General features: G+C 43.1%; 1 protein-coding gene across 1 annotated transcript in view; it reads left to right on the top strand.

The window, feature by feature from the left end:
- Positions 1-11957: 11957 nt before the first annotated feature.
- The window catches only part of NOP53 (NOP53 ribosome biogenesis factor), a 36865-nt gene continuing 30247 nt past the window's right edge, over positions 11958-18575 (top strand). Inside the window, exons 1-3 of the mRNA XM_030219091.1 lie at positions 11958-12191; positions 15269-15333; positions 18253-18337. Coding sequence (XP_030074951.1) covers positions 11998-12191; positions 15269-15333; positions 18253-18337 — 344 coding nt within the window. The 5' untranslated portion in view covers positions 11958-11997. The remainder of the gene's footprint in view (positions 12192-15268; positions 15334-18252; positions 18338-18575) is intronic.

The raw sequence follows: 18575 nt of genomic DNA, 5'->3' as shown, positions 1-18575 counted from the left end.
TCAGAGCTTCTGCCAAGGAACTGGGGCGCTCGTCGCGAGCAGACTAAACACCTCGCTGGTTCGCATGGCAGGTGGAGCACTGGTATGAGAGTGCGGTTCCGAATCCGATGGACGCGCGGCCACGCTAGGGGCGGAGCATGGCTGGCCGCAGCGCCGGATTGAGAAGCAGGCTCTCTAGCTGGAAGGCATGGTGGAGAGCCGGAACTCGGCATCTTCAGGTCCAGGGCTCGGGTGCTTCCTAGGGATTGTTAATGTATATTGATGTTTTTCAATAAAGCTGTGGCCATTTATTTCCAAAGAAAATCCTGTCTCATGCGTCGTCTGTGTGAACGATGTGATAGGATGAGGGAGAAGGGGCGAGAGCGAGTGCAGTCTGCCCATGTTACAGTGGGATTCCTGCTTCCCCACTGCAAATTGGCTCTCTGAAAGCATGAGCTGAACACTGCCTGAAGTTCAGGTTGAAACCATGAGACCAACCCGAACAACCGGCACTGAGTGGTTCAAGCTTGCAGACAGCCAAGTTAAGTCCCGCTGTTTCTTCTGCAGCTGAAGCAAGGTGAGAGAAAAGAAACAGAATGAAGGCTAGAAGGGTTACATGAGCAAGAGAGGCTGGGTGAAGGGGGGGGGGGGGTTACATAAGCGAGAGAGACTGGGTGAAGGCTGGTTGAGGTGCATGAGTGAGAGTGAGACTGGGTGAAAGCTGGGGAGGGGACGATGCACCATCATATTTTGCTACTATTTGATGAACCATGCAGCAAAATATGACTGTGTTTTGGCCCTCTGAGTATTACAAAATGTAAAATGTGGCCCTCCATTGAAAAAGGATGGACAAGCCTGATATAGATGATGGGGGTCATACAAATGACCTATGGAGGAAATACCACTATGCTATGCCATCAATCATCTTGTTAGCTTTTTTACATTGACTGGTTCCCTTATTTATTTATTACACTTGTATCCCACATTTTCCCACCTATTTTCAGGCTCCAGTGTGAACAAATACAGGGTGATGTTGTGGTAAGATCAAGTTCATGTGGCACAGCCACATTAGGGAATCAAAGAACGGAAGAGTTGTGTTATGTCCATTACGTGCTTTAGTTTGGTTGTGTTGCAGAGATTAGGCATTTAAGTTGGATCGGTAGGGTATGCAGTGGTGTGCTGGAGCCGGCTCGCACCGGCTCGCAAGAGTCGGTTGTTAAATTTTCTTCCGGCTTGCGAGCCGGTTGTTGCAAATAGTGAGCCGGCTCTGGCTCTCCTCCCTCCCTCATCCCTCCCTCCGGATCCGCCTCACCGCCCGCTTTGTTTTTTAAATTCTTCGCTTCCAGCGCCGAGTCGCCGACTGTCCTGAGTCCTCCCTTGCCGATTTGCACTTTAAAAATGGCCGCCGAGACTTCCAGAGGCGGCCATTTTGAACTGCGAATCGGCAAGGGAGGACTCAGGACAGTCGGCGACTCGGCGCTGGAAGTGAAGAATTAAAAAAACAAGCGGGCGCGCGGTGAGGGACCGGATCGGGAGGGAGGGAGGAGAAGAAGAATTTCATAAAACAACTCGGGAGGGGGTGGCAGGGGGGAAAAGAGAGTCGCTGCTGGGCATGGGTGGATGGAGGGGGTCGCTGGACATTGGTGCATGCAGGGCAGAGGAGGGTCACTGCTGGACATGGGTGCATGCAGGGCAGGGGAGAGGAGGGTCACTGCTGCACATGGGTGCATGCAGGGGAGAGGAGGGTCACTGCTAGACACCTGGGTGCATGCAGGGCAGGGCAGAGGAGGGTCGCTGGGTATGGGTGCATGCAGGGCAGGGGAGAGGAGGGTCACTGCTGGACATGGGTGCATGCAGGGCAGGGGAGAGGAGGAGAGAGAGAAGAAATGCTGGACATGGATGGAGGGGAGATAAGAGTGAGGAAGGAGATGAGATGAGGGAAAAGGAAGAGAGGAGAAAAACTGAACAATGGATGAAGAAAATAGGCAGAAGCTGAGGACCAGAAATGAAGAAGAAAGGAGGAAAGAAATAAATGGAAAGGAAGCCCTGGAAACGGAGTTAAGAGGACAGATAGCAGCAGAATCGGATACTGGGCCAGCATGATCAGAAAAACAGTCACCAGACAACAAAGGTAGAAAAAAAAATCATTTTATTTTCATTATAGTGTTTGGAATATGTTCACTTTGAGAATCAGGTGCTCAACATTAAAAGTTTATATTTATTTACTTATTTATGGCATTTTATCCCACATTAAACATGAATTAGATTGGAACCTGGGATCATTTAATTTTTTTTCCTGGAGAGAGTAATGCATTGCCCCCTCCCCCGCTATAGCCAGCTCTGCAATTTTGGGGGGGCGCAGAGGTGGACGGGGGGGGGGGGGGGGGGGGGCGCAGGGCGCTGAGGTGGACCGGGGAGAGAGCCTGTTGTTAAAAATTTACCAGCACACCACTGAGGGTATGCCTTTTTAAACAGGTTGGTTTTTAGTGATTTCCGGAAGTTTAGATCATCTGAGATGCAATTTCTCATAAACGGTCCAGTAGTAAAAATGGCACCCAAGCAGCCCCCCCATACTGTGGTGATGGAGGCAAAGCATTACAATACTGAGCTTAACTTTTAACAGTGTTGCCATGCCACTTCCCTACTTCATTCTTCAATCAAACATCTCATTCTCGCTCAGCAGCCAGAGAAGCACTTAAATCGGTTCTTGACAAATTCCAGACACCAGATCACCATGGTGACTAGAAATTTCTCTCTGGAGCCTGGGATTTTTATGCCCTTTTTCTTAATTTCTTTTTCTTGTTGCTGCAGCTTCTGCTGCAATTGCCACTGGAGCAGGAACTTCATTCTAGAGAATGACACGGGGACGGGGAACCGCAGTAACCACAGGGATGGGGACAGAGCCCAAAACTTTGTCCCCATGTCATTTTCTACTTTGAAGCCTGTTCATGAACTGGACTGTTATTTATGTTAAGTGATGCCTACAAAGATATTTTGATTTTTTTTTTTTTTAAAAACAAGCAAACATACTGGCCACAAGTAGCAAAATTTGCATGGGGGATCCTGTACATCCTGCTACCAGCACATCTTCTAAGAAGACAACTTCTATTCCAGGAAGGACTGTGGAAGACAGGAGAGCTATGTTGAATGACTTCTTATGTATCCACAGATTAAACAACCATAACAGTGCTTCATAGGGCATATTTTTCACCTCTAGGGCATATAAAACGGGTTGTATTTTATACCCCTGGACATTTTAACAGTGTGAATTAGGATTCCTTGGTGTAGTAGAAATCACCTATTGTTGGGGTTGGAAGGGTAGAGGGTGGTGGTGGAAAGGAGAGTTATTATAGCTGCTCGTTGTTATTGTTGTTCTCTATTTGTAACTTATACACAACAGTTGCACAGCATATTGTTCCTTTTTATACTTTAATAAAAAGATTTAAATATAAAATCATAAGTGTTCGAGGCTTCTGCAGATGAGCCCACGGGGACGGAACGGGGACAGAACCTGCGGGGACAGGGCAGGGATGGAGAGAGGGCCTGCGGGGATGGGGTGGGGACAGAGACAGAACCTGTGGGGGTGGAGACAGAACCCTGAGGGATGGGGCGGGGACAGGGCCAAACTTTGTCCCCGTGTCATTCTCTACTTCATTCTCTCTGCATTGTGTGGTTCTTTGTAAGTCTGAGCTGTGCGGTGCAGGAATCCTCATGTTGCAAGACCAGCAGAAGAGTTCCTGCACCATGTGGCTCAGACTCAAAGTGATACAGGGAGGAGGTTCCTGCTCTGGCAGATACCATGACATCAGGGCAAAGATCAGTAGCTCTGAGGGCTATCTAGGGAGCGGAAGGGAGACTGGCTTGCCAGGGTACAGACTGAGGAGTGGCTGATTGGCTTGCTGGGTGATGAGGGTTAGCTGGGATGGGGGTAGAGACTGGAGGATGAGGGAGATACAGAACAGAGACTGGTGGGGAGGAACAACTAAAAGATAGAGACTGGGTGATGATGGGCCAAGGGAGACGGACTACATGGAGAGGGGGGGCTGCTGGTTGTGCATTTCTGCCAGTGGTTTGCATGGGTGTATTCGGGGCTTTCTTTTCCCTTGGACAAGGAATGTGAAAACAGCCTTAGTAAATCAAGACCCGGTAAACCACAGAAGGGATCCCCCTCGCCCCCTTCAGTGAGAAGAGGTCTCCGCTGCTGGCTCTTAAATCCAAAGAAAATTGGTCAAGGCCTGGCCAGGTCCAAGCACGACTCTGGTCGCCAAGCGGGCATGAGGTATTTGATTGACAAATGATACTGGGAAGGCTGCACAGCAACACTGTTAAAAGCAAATTACAATGTTGTTGTGCTATTAATGCATCCTATAAATGTAAGGCATGGGGGGGGGGGGGGGGGGGGGGGGGGAAGAAACACCTTACCTGCTAATGTTTGGCATGAGTTGACTCCATCCTCCTTTAAGGAAAGCTGTGCTGTTTACAGCTGCTTTTGATTCCTAATCCATGGGCTTGTTCTGTCTCCCTTGATTCGCTATGCCTGAGAGTGACTTCTCGGGAGCTGGGAACCTCTGGGATGTACTGTGTATTTTTATGAGTGCTTGATGTGTAGTCTTTCTTTTTCTCTTTTTCTTTTCCTGTCAAATCTAAGCTAAAAGCCCACCTTTTTGATGCTGCTTTTAACTACTAACCCTTATTCACTTGTTCAGAACCCTTATTTTATCATCCTCACTTTAATATTCCCTTATCTCTTGTTTGTCCTGTTTGTCTGCCCTAATTAGATTGTAAGCTCTGTCGAGCAGGGACTGTCTCTTCATGTTCAAGTGCACAGTGCTGCGTACGTCTATGAGCGCTTTAGAAATGATAAGTAGTAGTAGTAGTAATGTGACGTTCTTTTCTTATTTTTCTTACGCTGTTATTGTTGCAAACCACCTAGAATTTTGCTTGAGCACTATGCCGAATTTTAATAAACTCGGAAACTTGGAAGGCAGGCCTCCTCTTTCTCAGTCTGGGAGTTCCATATTTGAACTTACACCACCGATAAAGTCACAAACTACATTTTCTGCGCGATCCCACTAGTGCTGTCACAGCCTGTATGGGGCCAGTTCTATAACTGGTCGTCACAATTTATGTGCCCAGACACAGTGCGCTGAGTGCTAATTCTATAACGGCATCTGGGCTCTAAAGGGCCGATATTCAGACCGCGGGAGTTAGCCAGTTGAATTTGTGACTGTTAGATGTTCTCTTGTGGCAATCCTGCTTGATTTTCCCAAGCCAAGCAAGACTAGCAGAGCACTGGATATGGCTCAGTTTGTCACTTATGACTTCACATAATCCCAGTTGTCCTAGGTTCAGGAAAATGCGTTCAAGCCAGCTCATACAAGACAGGAACTTATCAAAGGTGAGCTGCTGCCATCTGTCACCGTACTTGAGGACGATGTGTTCCATGAAACTATTATTCAAATGGATTCCTGTGGACAAGAAAGAGGAAAATGTAAAAACCTACATTTTCAGTTGCATGTGTGTGTGTGTGTGTAGCTATGCAATCTGCTTCAGAAGGCTTTTCCCCATTTCCCAGCTTCTTCTAACCTACCTCTGTGTGGATATCCTGAAAACCTGACTGGCTGAGGAACCACTGACATACCCTGTTGCAGGCAGGAGACAAGATGCAGTCCACAAGATGACTGATTTCCTCTCCAGCAGAACCCTATCTGATTTTCACCTGTAAATAATTGAAATTCCTCCACACACAAAGCATTTTGGGGCTTGCTTCTAATTTATGCTCATTCGTACAATGATTTTCAGGTATGAGGTGTTAAAAATGTAACCGCCTACCTCTACCCCCCCAAACACTTTTGCTAAAAGTTTGTTGTTGAAACATTTTGAAAGTTGTTCCATTGAGACTTAAAAGTTAAATTGCTTTGAATTTTACAGTCCTCTGCACCAACTACTAGGCTGTTCCTCAGACTTTTACAACTCCTCCTACTCCCTCCCCTTACCTGTTTCCTCCAAAGCTGGTCACAGTTCATAGGTATTTTTTTTAATTATTTATTTATAAGTTTTTCATTTTACATTCATGCATTAAACATAAACATATGGAAATTCTGAAATATTTCAAATATTTTACAAAATCATTAAAGAAAACTATTTCAATATTAAGTCCACAAAATGATCCAAGTACAAAGAAAAATGTACAATATTTCTTAAAGAAAAAAAAGAAAATAATAATTAGAAGCAGAGGGATATACACTTTGAGCGCAGCCGATGCATAGTATTACCATCCAGAGATTGAAACATTACTCTTTACTAGATAAAAGAAATTTCCAATGACATCAACCAAAGTCTCCACATCATGCATTTTTGGGCGGACGCATTTTGGCTGAAACTCAATGCAGAAAAAACCCAGTGCCTAATACTCACCTCTCAACACAACAAGAAAGAATTCACCACCATTAACACACCAACTCTAAACCTTCCTATTTCAGACACCCTAAAAATTCTTGGAGTCACCATTGATCGACACCTAACACTAGAGAATCACGCAAAAAACACAACCAAGAAGATGTTCCACTCAATGTGGAAATTAAAAAGAATAAGACCTTTCTTCCCAAGGAGTGTTTTCCGTAACCTGGTACAATCAATAGTGCTCAGTCATTTAGACTATTGTAACGCACTATATGCCGGCTGCAAAGAAAAAAATAATCAAGAAACTTCAAACAGCCCAGAACACTGCAGCCAGACTCATATTCGGCAAAACAAAATTTGAAAGTGCTAAGCCTTTACGAGAAAAATTACACTGGCTCCCACTTAAGGAACGCATCACGTTCAAAATATGCTCACTAGTTCACAAAATTATCCATAGTCACGCACCAGCTTACATGTCAGACCTGATAGACCTACCACCTAGGAATGCCAAAAGATCATCCCACACATTCCTTGATTTGCACTTCCCCAACTGCAAAGGTATGAAATACAAACTAATGCATGCGTCAAACTTTACCTACCTGAGCACACAATTATGGAAGGCTATGCCGCGCAGCTTGAAATTGATCTACGAAAGAACGAACTTCCGCATAATACTGAAGACCCATCTCTTTAATAAAGTGTACCACAAAGATCAACCAATGTGAATATGCACAACTCGCCCATTTATATTCAGAACTGTTTCATAATATCTGCTTGTATACTATTACTATGCCTTATTATCATCATGCTGACCAAGATCCTTCTGTAATACTAAATGTTTATTTTCTAGCATTCTTCCACTACTCATGATGTATTGTAAGCCACTTTGAGCCTGCAAAGAGGTGGGAAAATGTGGGATACAAATGCAACAAATAAATAAATAAATAAATAAATATAAATTCAAGTAGCTTCCCACGGTCAAAAAAAATGTAATTTGAAGAATTATATACAATAACACATCTACAGGAATACTTAAGCAGAAAAGTCCCACCTAAATTAAGCATTCTAGATTTCAGCCGCAGAAATTCTTTTCTTCTTTCTGCATGTCCCTGGACAGGTCGGGAAATATTTGAATCTTTGACCCTAGAAAGTTATCATTTGTATGGCGGAAATATAATTTAAACACATTATTGCGATCAATTCATAAGTATTTATTGTCCCACTCTTGTCAACTTCATAGATGTTGAAAGCTTGCTGAAAAAGAAAATGGAAACAGGTGATATTCTGAAGTGCCTCCTTCAGGCATATGGAAATGCTCTGAATTCTGCTCTGAATTCTTTTTCTTTTATGTGCCTATGACCAACACACCTACCCACATAATAAGAGAAACCATCTCTAGCTTATTAGTCAGTCTGGACACATTGGGTGCTAAAGAGAGAGAAATGCAGTGCTGATCCGCTCTCTGTTCCCCTGCTGGTTGAAGTAACATAACATAGTAGATGACGGCAGATAAAGACCTGTATAGTCCATCCAACCTGCCCAACAAGATAAACTCATTGTCAAAGGAATTTTGTTTGTGCAGTGCAACTTTAAGCATATTACATACAATATACTCAACAACTGTTGCATTTATATTTATCTTTATTACATCAATTAATCTCATAAACCTAACAATTATAATTGTTAGGTTTATGAGATTAATTGATGTAATAAAGATAAATATAAATGCAACAGTTGTTGAGTATATTGTATGAATTTAGTGCAACTATTTATTGAATGATACCTTAGACAACATTGTGATAAGCATATTACATGCAACAATTTTCACATGTATTTCAGAAGCCAGCCAAAGTTGTTGAGGGATATACTGTATGCTCTTCTGCTAAGTATACTTGAACGCGCCGTTCACAGCCGTTGCATTGATTTTCTCGCCTCTCATACCATCCTCGATCCGCTTCAATCTGGCTTTCGCCCACTTCACTCTACAGAAACGGCACTATCCAAAGTCTGTAATGACCTGTTCCTAGCCAAATCCAAAGGTCATTACTCCATCCTCATTCTCCTCGACCTATCCACCGCCTTTGACACCATCAATCACAACTTACTTCTTGACACACTGTCCTCTTTTGGGTTCCAGGGCTCTGTCCTCTCCTGGTTCTCCTCTTATCTCTCCCATCGTACCTTCAGAGTACACTCTCATGGTTCTTCCTCCACCCCTATCCCGCTCTCTGTTGGAGTCCCTCAGGGTTCTGTCCTTGGACCCCTTCTTTTCTCTATCTACAACTCTTCCCTGGGCTCCCTGATCTCGTCTCATGGCTTCCAGTATCATCTTTATGCTGATGACACCCAGCTTTATCTCTCCACACCTGACATCACTGCGGAAACCCAGGCCAAAGTATTGGCCTGCTTATCCGACATTGCTGCCTGGATGTCCAACCGCCACCTGAAACTGAACATGGCCAAGACCGAACTTCTTGTCTTCCCACCCAAACCCACTTCTCCTCTACCTCCACTCTCTATTTCGGTTGATAACACCCTCATCGTCCCCGTCTCATCTGCCCGCAACCTCGGTGTCATCTTCGACTCCTCCCTCTCCTTCTCTGCGCATATCCAGCAGATAGCCAAGACCTGTCACTTCTTCCTCTATAACATTAGCAAAATCCGCCCTTTCCTCTCTGAGCACACCACCCGAACTCTCATCCACTCTCTCGTTACCTCTCACCTTGACTACTGCAACCTACTCCTCACTGGTCTCCCACTTAGCCACCTATCCCCCCTTTCAATCCGTTCAGAACTCTGCTGCACGTCTTATCTTCCGCCTGAACCGATCCACTCATATCACCTCTCCTCATGTCACTTCATTGGCTTCCAATCAGGTACCACATTCAATTCAAGCTTCTGCTACTAACCTACAAATGTACTCGATCTGCAGCCCCTCCTTACCTCTCAACCCTCATCTCCCCTTACGTTCCTACCCGTAACCTCCGCTCTCAAGACAAATCCCTCCTCTCAGTACCCTTCTCCACCACCGCCAACTCTAGGCTCCGCCCTTTCTGCCTCACCTCACCCCAAGTGTGGAACAAACTCCCCGAGCCCATACACCAGGCCCCCTCCCTGCCCATCTTCAAATCTCTGCTCAAAGCCCACCTCTTCAATGTCGCCTTCGGCACCTAACCTCTACACCTCTACCCAGGAAATCTACACTGCCCCAACTTGACATTTCATTATTTAGATTGTAAGCTCCTTTGAGCAGGGACTGTCCTTCTTGTTTATTTTGTACAGCGCTGCGTAACCCTAGTAGCGCTCTAGAAATGTTAAGTAGTAGTAGTAATAGTAGTAGTAGTAGTAGTAAGTATGCTTGGGCTCAGACTCAATCAGGCTTAAATCCGGAAGTTTTTGAATGTAGATTGTCTATTGCTGCCATTGCTTGATGTGTGTTCATTAACTATGATTAAATATTTCCTTAGCAAAGGTAGCAACCATTTTTATTTTTTCCGTCCTCTTTTTTTTTATGGTAACTCTATGTTCACCTAGGTAGTCAGAGCAATTTCAACAAGGCTACCATCTCTCTCTCTCTCTCTACTGCCTGATTTAATATCAGACTTCCCTAGTCTGAACCACACCCAAAACCTTTGCACAGCCCAGTGACACCTCCCTCCTCCCTCCCACCTCCCACCTCCCTCCTAAACCTCTCCTATCCTGCACTGATCCAGGAAAGTATTTGGGAGGACAGTTTTTCCTTTGTGATTTTTGTTTAGACATTCCTGGCTTTCTCATTCTGAGAAGTCTTTATGAGGGGATACAGACTAAAATAGTAACACTCAAGAAAGCACAGGATAAGCAAAGGATACTAAAAAGAGAAATTCAGAATTATCCAGCAACAGAACACATTTGATGCTTGGGAACAGATTATAGAAGGAAGTAGAGTTTTGTTTTGGGGTTTTTTTTTAACTCACAGTTAAAAATATTCCCACTGCTACCTTATCACCCCAACTGATTGCCTTTGCTTCCTCCACTATTCTGATTCACTTGTATTTTCTGGCAATTGCCATCTTGTGCTCATTCTGTTCTCACACAAGGAAGGGAATGTGATAGATAGCACTCAAAAACATTTAAAATTGTTTGTATCCCATTAGTCCAGTGAAAGTGGGGGAAAGCATGCACAGCATGGCTCATGGAAATCTTTCCAACCCTTCTGCATGTATGTGCATATGTGGAGCAGTTTTTATGGGTGAAGGCAATCTGTGGAGTGATGGGGCACTTGCAGGGGAAGGGGGATAGTTTGGATTTGGACTTAGCTCATGCCTTTGTCAGTGGTTCAAGGCAAGTTACATTACAATACATTGATATATAGTAGGTATTTTAATGTCTCCAGAGGCAGGGGCATAGCCAGACACCCAACTTTGGGTGGGCCTGGACTCAAGATGGGTGGGCAGAAGAACCCCTCCATGTCCCACAGGTGATTTAGTCTCTCCTTGTCTCACCTGCATGCCATCTGCTATTTACAAGGTATGCAAGAGGGACAGTTGGGAGTTTTCAGCTGGTGGGGCTAGGGAATCAGCATAGGTGTGCTGCTACTGGGTGGGCCTGAGCCCAAAGTGGGTGGGCCTGGCCTACCCAGGCCCACCCTTGGCTACGCCACTGTCCAGAGGGCTTACCATCTAAATTTATTTAATATCGTTTACTGCTGACCGAACATAAAACATATATAACTGTAAATCTTGATATACAAAAGTCAGATTATCAAATCTTATACCCGAAATTCAAAATGATAAAGTCTGTCGTCAAGTTTTCATAATTTCTTCCCCCCCTCCGAACCCCCCCTTTAAGCCAATAATATTGGTTAAACTGCTTAGAAGTTAACAATAACCTAGTTCAACAAAGGAATCCGATACCAGTCTTAAGCGAACCCATCTATCCCTTCACGTTCTTCCTTTATTGATTATTTAGAGGAAGAAGAAGAGAAAAAAAAAGGGGGAGAGAGTCAGGTTGTTTATAGTGAGGATCTTGTTGGGCAGACTGGATGGACCGTGCAGGTTTTTTTTTTTCTGCCGTCATCTACTATGTATGTTACTATGATACAGTCCTACCAGAATAAATGGCAGTCTTCTATTATTAGGAGAGCCAGAAGCAGCAGGTTTGTTTGCTGAGTGTATGGCGATGACGTTGCGCGGCGGAGGGGAAACACAAATAACCCTAATTGGCTTCAGCTTTTTGACGTCATCCCGCTCCAGCTTTTATCCAACCTCCTTGAACTGAATGTCACGCCCGCCCTTTCCCTTTAGTAAGATGGCTACTACTATCACAGGTTGATTTCCGGCCCGCCCTTTCCCTTTAGTAAGATGGAGGTTTCAGCTGAACGAGATCTGCCGGCCCGAGGAAGTTTGTTCCCGCCAAGAAGCACCGGCTTGGGGCCCGCCTTGCCGAGGACTATAGTGGGCTGATTTCCGCTCTGCGCTTTCCCTTTAGTGATGCGTATGCCTTGTGTAGCGCTATAGAAATGTTAAATAGTAGTAGTAGCAGTATAGTCGATGCGTTTCCGGTCTAAAGCCCTCCTCTTCCTTCATATGCCCTGTCCCACGCCCTGCTGGGCCCTTTAGTTTTCCTTTTTGCAAAATGGCGGCGCCCAGTGCGTGTGCTGACCATACGGCCTCTTTCCTGGGCCTTGAGTCCGGTTCGTTGCCTCCTCGTATTGGTGGTCGGCGAAAGCGGCTGAACAGGAATAAGAAGAAAACCTGGAAGCGCCATTGTCAGGCGCAGGATGTGGAGGAGTTTTTGGAGGATGTACGGCTGCAAGAGCGTACGGCCGGGTGAGTGGGGGAAGAGGTCTCTGGGATTACTAGACCCCGGCCCGATGAAGCCTCCCGACTTATAAGGGAGAGACTGAGATCATTAATTCCACCGCTCATTAGTACAGGGATTCAGATACTACTAGCAGAGATGATAAATTACCTCTTTCCAGGCGAGATGTAAGGATAGGCCTGGATTTCTGACCACCCCATGCTAGTGTGCATTTATCTAGAGAGGGAAAGTGAGCTTTTCTCCAGCCGATTTGTGTTGCTCCTGTTCCAAACAAAAAAAGATCATTTAAACATATATTGTTTGCGTGCAATGATGTAAACACCCTTTTGGATTGATATTTGGTCCAAAATACTGGAAATTATAGAGTTTACTACTACTACTAACTAGCATTTCTAAAGCGCTACTAGGGTTACGCAGCGCTGTACAATTTAAACATAGAAGGACAGTCCCTGCTCAAAGAGCTTACAATCTAAAGACAAGTGAACAATCTAGAGGACGAGTGAACAGTTAATCAGATAGGGTGGATAGATTGGGGCATTCTATATATCTCGAGCGGTTAGGCGCCAAAGGCAGCATTGAAGAGGTAAGTTTTAAGCAGAGATTTGAAGATGGGTAGGGAGGGGGCATGGCATATGGGTAAAGGAAGATTGTTCCAGGCATGGGGTGAGTTTACAGACCCCTTGGCTTTTAAACACGTTATTTGGAAATCTGTTGTAACGGCTTATTCTCTCGAAGATGGAAAAAGCCTCTCGTTTTATTTTCTTATCTCGTTAGCTCTAAAATTGGTTATTTAACATTGGAAAAATAATTCTAACGTCTTATTTTTTCTCGGTGGAATACTGTATTTAGAAAATATGAAGACAGTCCTCTAAAGTTCATTTCCACAATTTGTAAATGTAAGCAGAAATGTCTTAAATTTGGTCATTATTTAAACACTTGGCAATCTCCAGTGTACCATTGGAATATTTCCTCTCATCTGCACATTTGTTGTTTTATGCATCATAGTTGAAGCATATTGTTCTTTGTCATATGCATACATAACATGTTAATAATGAGTACAATTTGGCTCTATATGATTTTGTATTATTGTATTGTTAACCTCAATAAAGATGGTTTAAAAAATATCTAGAAATGGGAATAACTAGTGAGGTAATTAAATTTGCTGATGACACAAAGTTATTCACAGTTGCTTAAATCACAAGAGGATTGTGAAAAAAATTGCAAGAGGACCTTACGAGACTGGGCATCCAAATGACAGATGACTTTTAATGTGAGCAAGTGCAAAGTGATGCATGTGGGAAAGAGGAACCCAAACCATAGTTATATGATGCAAGGTTCCACATTAGGAGTTGCTGCCCAAGAAAAGGGTCTAGGTGTCATCGTTGATGATACCTTGAAACCTTCTAATATGCAGCAGTGGCTAAGAAAGCAAATAGAATGGTAGGATTTATTAGGAAAGGAATGGGAAACAAAACTGAGAATGTTGTAATACCTTTGTATCTCTTCATGGTGCGACCACACTTCGAATACTGCGTATAATTCTGCCCCCCCCCCCCCCCCATCTCAAAAAAATATATAGTGGAATTATAAAAGGTACAGAGAAGGGCGACGGAAATAATAAAAGTAATAGGATGGCTTCTCTATGAGGAAAGGCTAAAGCAGCTAGGGCTCTTTAGCATGGAGAAGAGATGGCTGAGGGGAGATATGATAGATATATAAAATACTTAGTGGAGTGGAATAGGTGGATGTGAATCACTTGTTCGTTCCAAAAATACTAGGACTAGGGGACACACAAAGAAGCTACTAAGTAGTAAATTTAAAACACATTGGAGTAAATATTTCTACACTCAAATGTGTAATTAATCTCTGGAATGTGGTAAAAGCAGTTAGCTTAGCAGGGTCTAAAAAAAGGTTTGGCTAGCTTTCTAAAAGAAAATAATAGTCCATTATTAAGATGGACTTGGAAAAAATCCACTGCTTTTTCTAGGATAAGCAGCATAAAATCTATTTCTGTTTTGGGATCTTGCCAGGTACTTGTGACATGGATTGACCACTGTGGGAAACAGGATGGGCTTGATGGACCTTCGGTCTGTCTCAGAAGGTCCATCAAGCCCAGTATCCTGTTTCCAACAGTGGCCAATCCAGGTCACAAGTACCTGACAAGATCCCAGAACAATAAACTAGATTTTATGCTGCTTATCCTAGAATAAGCAGTGGATTTTCCCCATCTTAATAATGGCTTATGGACTCTATTTTAGAAAGTTATCCAAATCTTTTTTAAACCCTGCTAAGCTAACTTCTGTTACCACATTCTCTGGCAACAAATTAAAGAGTTTAATTACATGTTGCGTGAAGAAATATTTTCTGATTTGTTTGTGGAGTGGAGGAGTAGCCTAGTGGTTAGTGGCAGTGGACTTTGACCCTGGGGAACTGAGTTCAATTCCCACTGCAGCTCCTTGTGACTCTGGGCAAGTCACTTAACCCTCCATTGCCCCTGGTACAAAATAAGTACCTGAATATATGTAAACCGCTTTGGATGTAGTTGTAAAAACCTCAAAGGCCCATTTCCCTTTCCCTTTTAGATTTACTACTTAATAGCTTCATTGTGTGCCCCCTAGTCCTAGTATGTCCCTTCAGATGTCTCTTCGCCAAGCAGGAAATCCCTAGCTACTTTAGCCTTTCCTCATAGGGAAGTCATCCCATCCCCTCTATCATTTGTGTCACCCTTCTCTCTACCTTTTCTTAGTCCATTATATCTTTTTTGAGATGTGGTTACCAAAATTGCACACAGTATTTGAGGTGCAGTCACGCCATGGAGCAATACGAAGGCATGATAACATCCTCATATTTTTTTTCCCTTTCCTAATAATACCTAACATTCTATTTGCTTTGTTAGCCACCGCTGCACACTGATCAGTGGTTGACAAAAGCAGGGTGTTTTCTGTCATCAAACCGTATTCTGTCGACAACAAATTAGCTCCTTGCATTGTTGAGGTACTTGGTCCTGTTAAAGTATGACTTCAGCTGATGTGTCTGATTTATACTGGGAGTTGATTACCATTTTGGGTTTTTTTTCCATTTCCAGAGGGCTTGTGGCTGAGAAGTCTGATGACAGCCTCTTCTTTGTGGACACAAGGAATGAGGAAAAAGGTGTGTATTAATTTGGAGTGAATTGTAATGCAGTTTGAAGTTCAGGAACATTGAGCAGTCTCCTAGTACATCACATTGCTTAACCCCTTCCTTCCCCTTTTCTCCCCATTTGCGTCCCTTTGGCATACAGGAACCTACTAGGTGTCTAGAAGAAGTGACTTGCTGGACCTCATGCTCTTTTCCAGTTTATTTCTGACTGTGTATGGAGCTTGCAATTAATCCATTCTGTTCTGGTGGGAGGTGTTTAAGTGGTTCTACTGCCTGGAAAACATTTTAGGATTCTTGTATTTGTGGGTTGATGTAGGAGCAATGAGGAACCATCTTAAGCACAAGAAATAGCTTGATGACTAAGGGTCAGCGCATCAAATTTGCAGATTCATGCAAATGTAAGGGAACCATTGCACACTTGGTATATGAGTTCAGAAATCACCTTGAGGTCTTTCCTGTTCAGTGTGCGTCACAATCTGAAATTGCAAACCACTGTAATAATGCAGTGGCCACAGCCAGAGGGATGCTTCAAAGTGGTGTAACCAGGAAAAAAAAGAAATGATGAGGTCTCATTGATTTATATAGATGCATCATCTAGAGTATTTGTATCCAGGTCTGGAGATTATACCTCAGCATAGAGTCAGGGAAGAAGCTGTGTAAAGAGGTTGCCAAGCTTGTGTGTGTGGGTCAGTCTGTCCTAAAAGCCATATGAGTTGAGACTTAGACACGTGTTAAGGAGAAGAGGGGCAGGGGGATATGATACATTCAGATACCTAACAGGTAAAAACAGATAGGAAGCAAATCATTTTTCAGGGGAAAGAATGCTCTACGGTGAGGTGGTCACAATATGAAACTCCCAAGAGTTCTAATTCAGGAGGAAAATCAGAAAAAGAATAGTAGAGGCAAAAACAGTAAACAAATTCAAGAAATCAAAGACTGGGATAAGCACCAGGCAAAAGTGAAGGGAGAGTCAGATCAGTTGGGACTGTGGCACTCTACCAGGTATGGAAACCATGATTCAGACTTGATGAGCTTTGTAGACCTTATGGACCAGATTCTATATATGGTGATAGAAAATCCGCACGGTAAACATTTCCGACTAAGCGTATTCTGTAAACGTCACCTAGATTTTGGCGCTGTATATAGAGTATGCTGAGTTGATATCCTGGTGCCTAAAACTACATGCCTCCATTTACACCAGTGAAAATGTGGCGTAGATTTAGACGCAGGGGGCCATATTCTATAATAATGTGCATAAGTTTTGGAACATCCACAAAATGCCCATTTTCTTGCTCATAATCACGCTCTTTTTTGCCTATAAACATTAAAATTTAGGCGCAGTGCATTACAGAATACATTTAGGGAATTGTGCGCTAAATTCTAATTAGTGCTCATTGCTTAAGTTCTGTTAACAATGCTGATTGGCTTGTTAAGCCAATTAAGCTACGCACGTTGTTACAGAACATGCTTGGATTTGTGAGTAGTTGGTACGGGGGGCGGAGCAAGATGGCGGCCGCAACATTCTACCGCGAATAACCTCGAGGAACCTCTGCTGAAGTTAAAACTTTCTCAACTGTTTCTACAGTTGTTTAAAACAATGTTTTTCTTCTTACTGGTTTGCCACGATGCCTCATACCAAGAGAAAGGCTTTTATTAGAACAGGAGCCCAGCCGGTTCTTACATCGACACCAACCCAGCAAACAATCGAGGGTTATCTCGCGAGAACCAGTCAGGCGTTGGGAGTTCCCGCTGAGCAACGAGCGCAAGGAGAAGCCGTACTCCAGGGACAGGACATATCGTTGTCCCCCCCCCCCCCAACGCGTTCTCCTCCGCCGCAGCCGGCAGAGACCAGATCTAGAGTTGAATCACGAACCCACGAAAGTGGAGGACTGGTATCTCATCTGGGCCCTATAGCTGAAACCTCTCCCGAGGTCCTTCTACTATCGGAGGCTCAAATTGCACCGGTAACACTTGAGGTAATATGGGGGACGCTCCAGACTGTTTTGGCATCAACAAGTAAGATAGAATCTTTAGTAGTAAATGTTCAGACTTTGACTACTTCTTTTACTACTATGAAAAATGATGTTGCAGATAAGATAAATCATCTATTTGAAGAAAATACCAAGTTGAAGGAAACTACTGTAAAATTAATACAAGATAATACTTTGATACATGGGAGGTTGGAACACTTTGAGAATTTTAATAGGAAATTAAACCTACGTTTCTTGAATTTCCCTAAGACTCCAATCTACCCACCGCATGAAATTTTCAAAAGATATCTTATAGAAAATTTGAAATTTTCTGAAGATAATTTACCTCCGCTGAACAAAATATATTATCTTCCAGTGAAAAAGGTGAAAGAAAAAGAATGTGATATTCAACATGAGGGAAATGACCTTAACGTATCAGAACTATTGTACCCATGTAAATGCAACATCAAATACCTTGGTGTTAAATATGTTTTCTTAAATCTTGAACATTTAAAACAGTTTATCGCTCAGAAAAAGATAATTTAATACATGTTGTGACCAACAGGTATAATTTGCCTCAAGTAATAGATCGAAAGAGATATAATGTAATAATTGGTTCAAATTAGGCTAGGCCTTTCTGTTATGTTGTACTGTTTTTTTCTTAATTTGAATCTCATCTCCTGAGTAACTTCTTAATCCCCCACTTTTTGGTGGTCTAATGCAAGTGATATAATTTTTGCTTTATTAATTATGGTTATATTATTAATATGTACTACTTTACTTATTCAAGATGTAAATGCTTGTGAAAAAATTTGAAATTGATAAAAGATTTAAAAAAAAAAAGAATATGCTTGGATTTCAGCGTGGACCGCTGGGCGCGCTGTATAGAAGCGGGGTGTATATGCCATCTTTTTCTCTATTTTTAAATATTCTGATTTCAGTAAGTTGTCTTCTCTTTCAGATTTGAAGCTAAACAAGGGTAAGCAGAAGCCACTAAGAATAGACCTGATCCTGCAGCCAGATTCCAAAATCCTCCCTCCAAAGGAGTAAGTGTCAAGACAGGTGTGAAAGCCCTAGTTTCTAAGAAGATTACGAACCCCTTTTCAAATTTTCATACCATGTGATTTAAGCACATGATGTGCCAAAATTGTCTTTTGCAAATTAGCTTGAGGTAATCAGAAACTCTTGTTTTAGTCGGAATAAGCCAGCAGCAGCTTGTGAAAACTGGGTGGCTTTCAAATGGGCTTTAGAATTACTGTAACTGAACCATAGAGATAATATGAA

Source organism: Microcaecilia unicolor, chromosome 11, assembly GCF_901765095.1.
Source record: "Microcaecilia unicolor chromosome 11, aMicUni1.1, whole genome shotgun sequence".
Taxonomy (NCBI): domain Eukaryota; kingdom Metazoa; phylum Chordata; class Amphibia; order Gymnophiona; family Siphonopidae; genus Microcaecilia; species Microcaecilia unicolor.
Note: the sequence above shows the minus strand (reverse complement) of the source record. Positions and strands in the feature narration are given on the sequence as shown.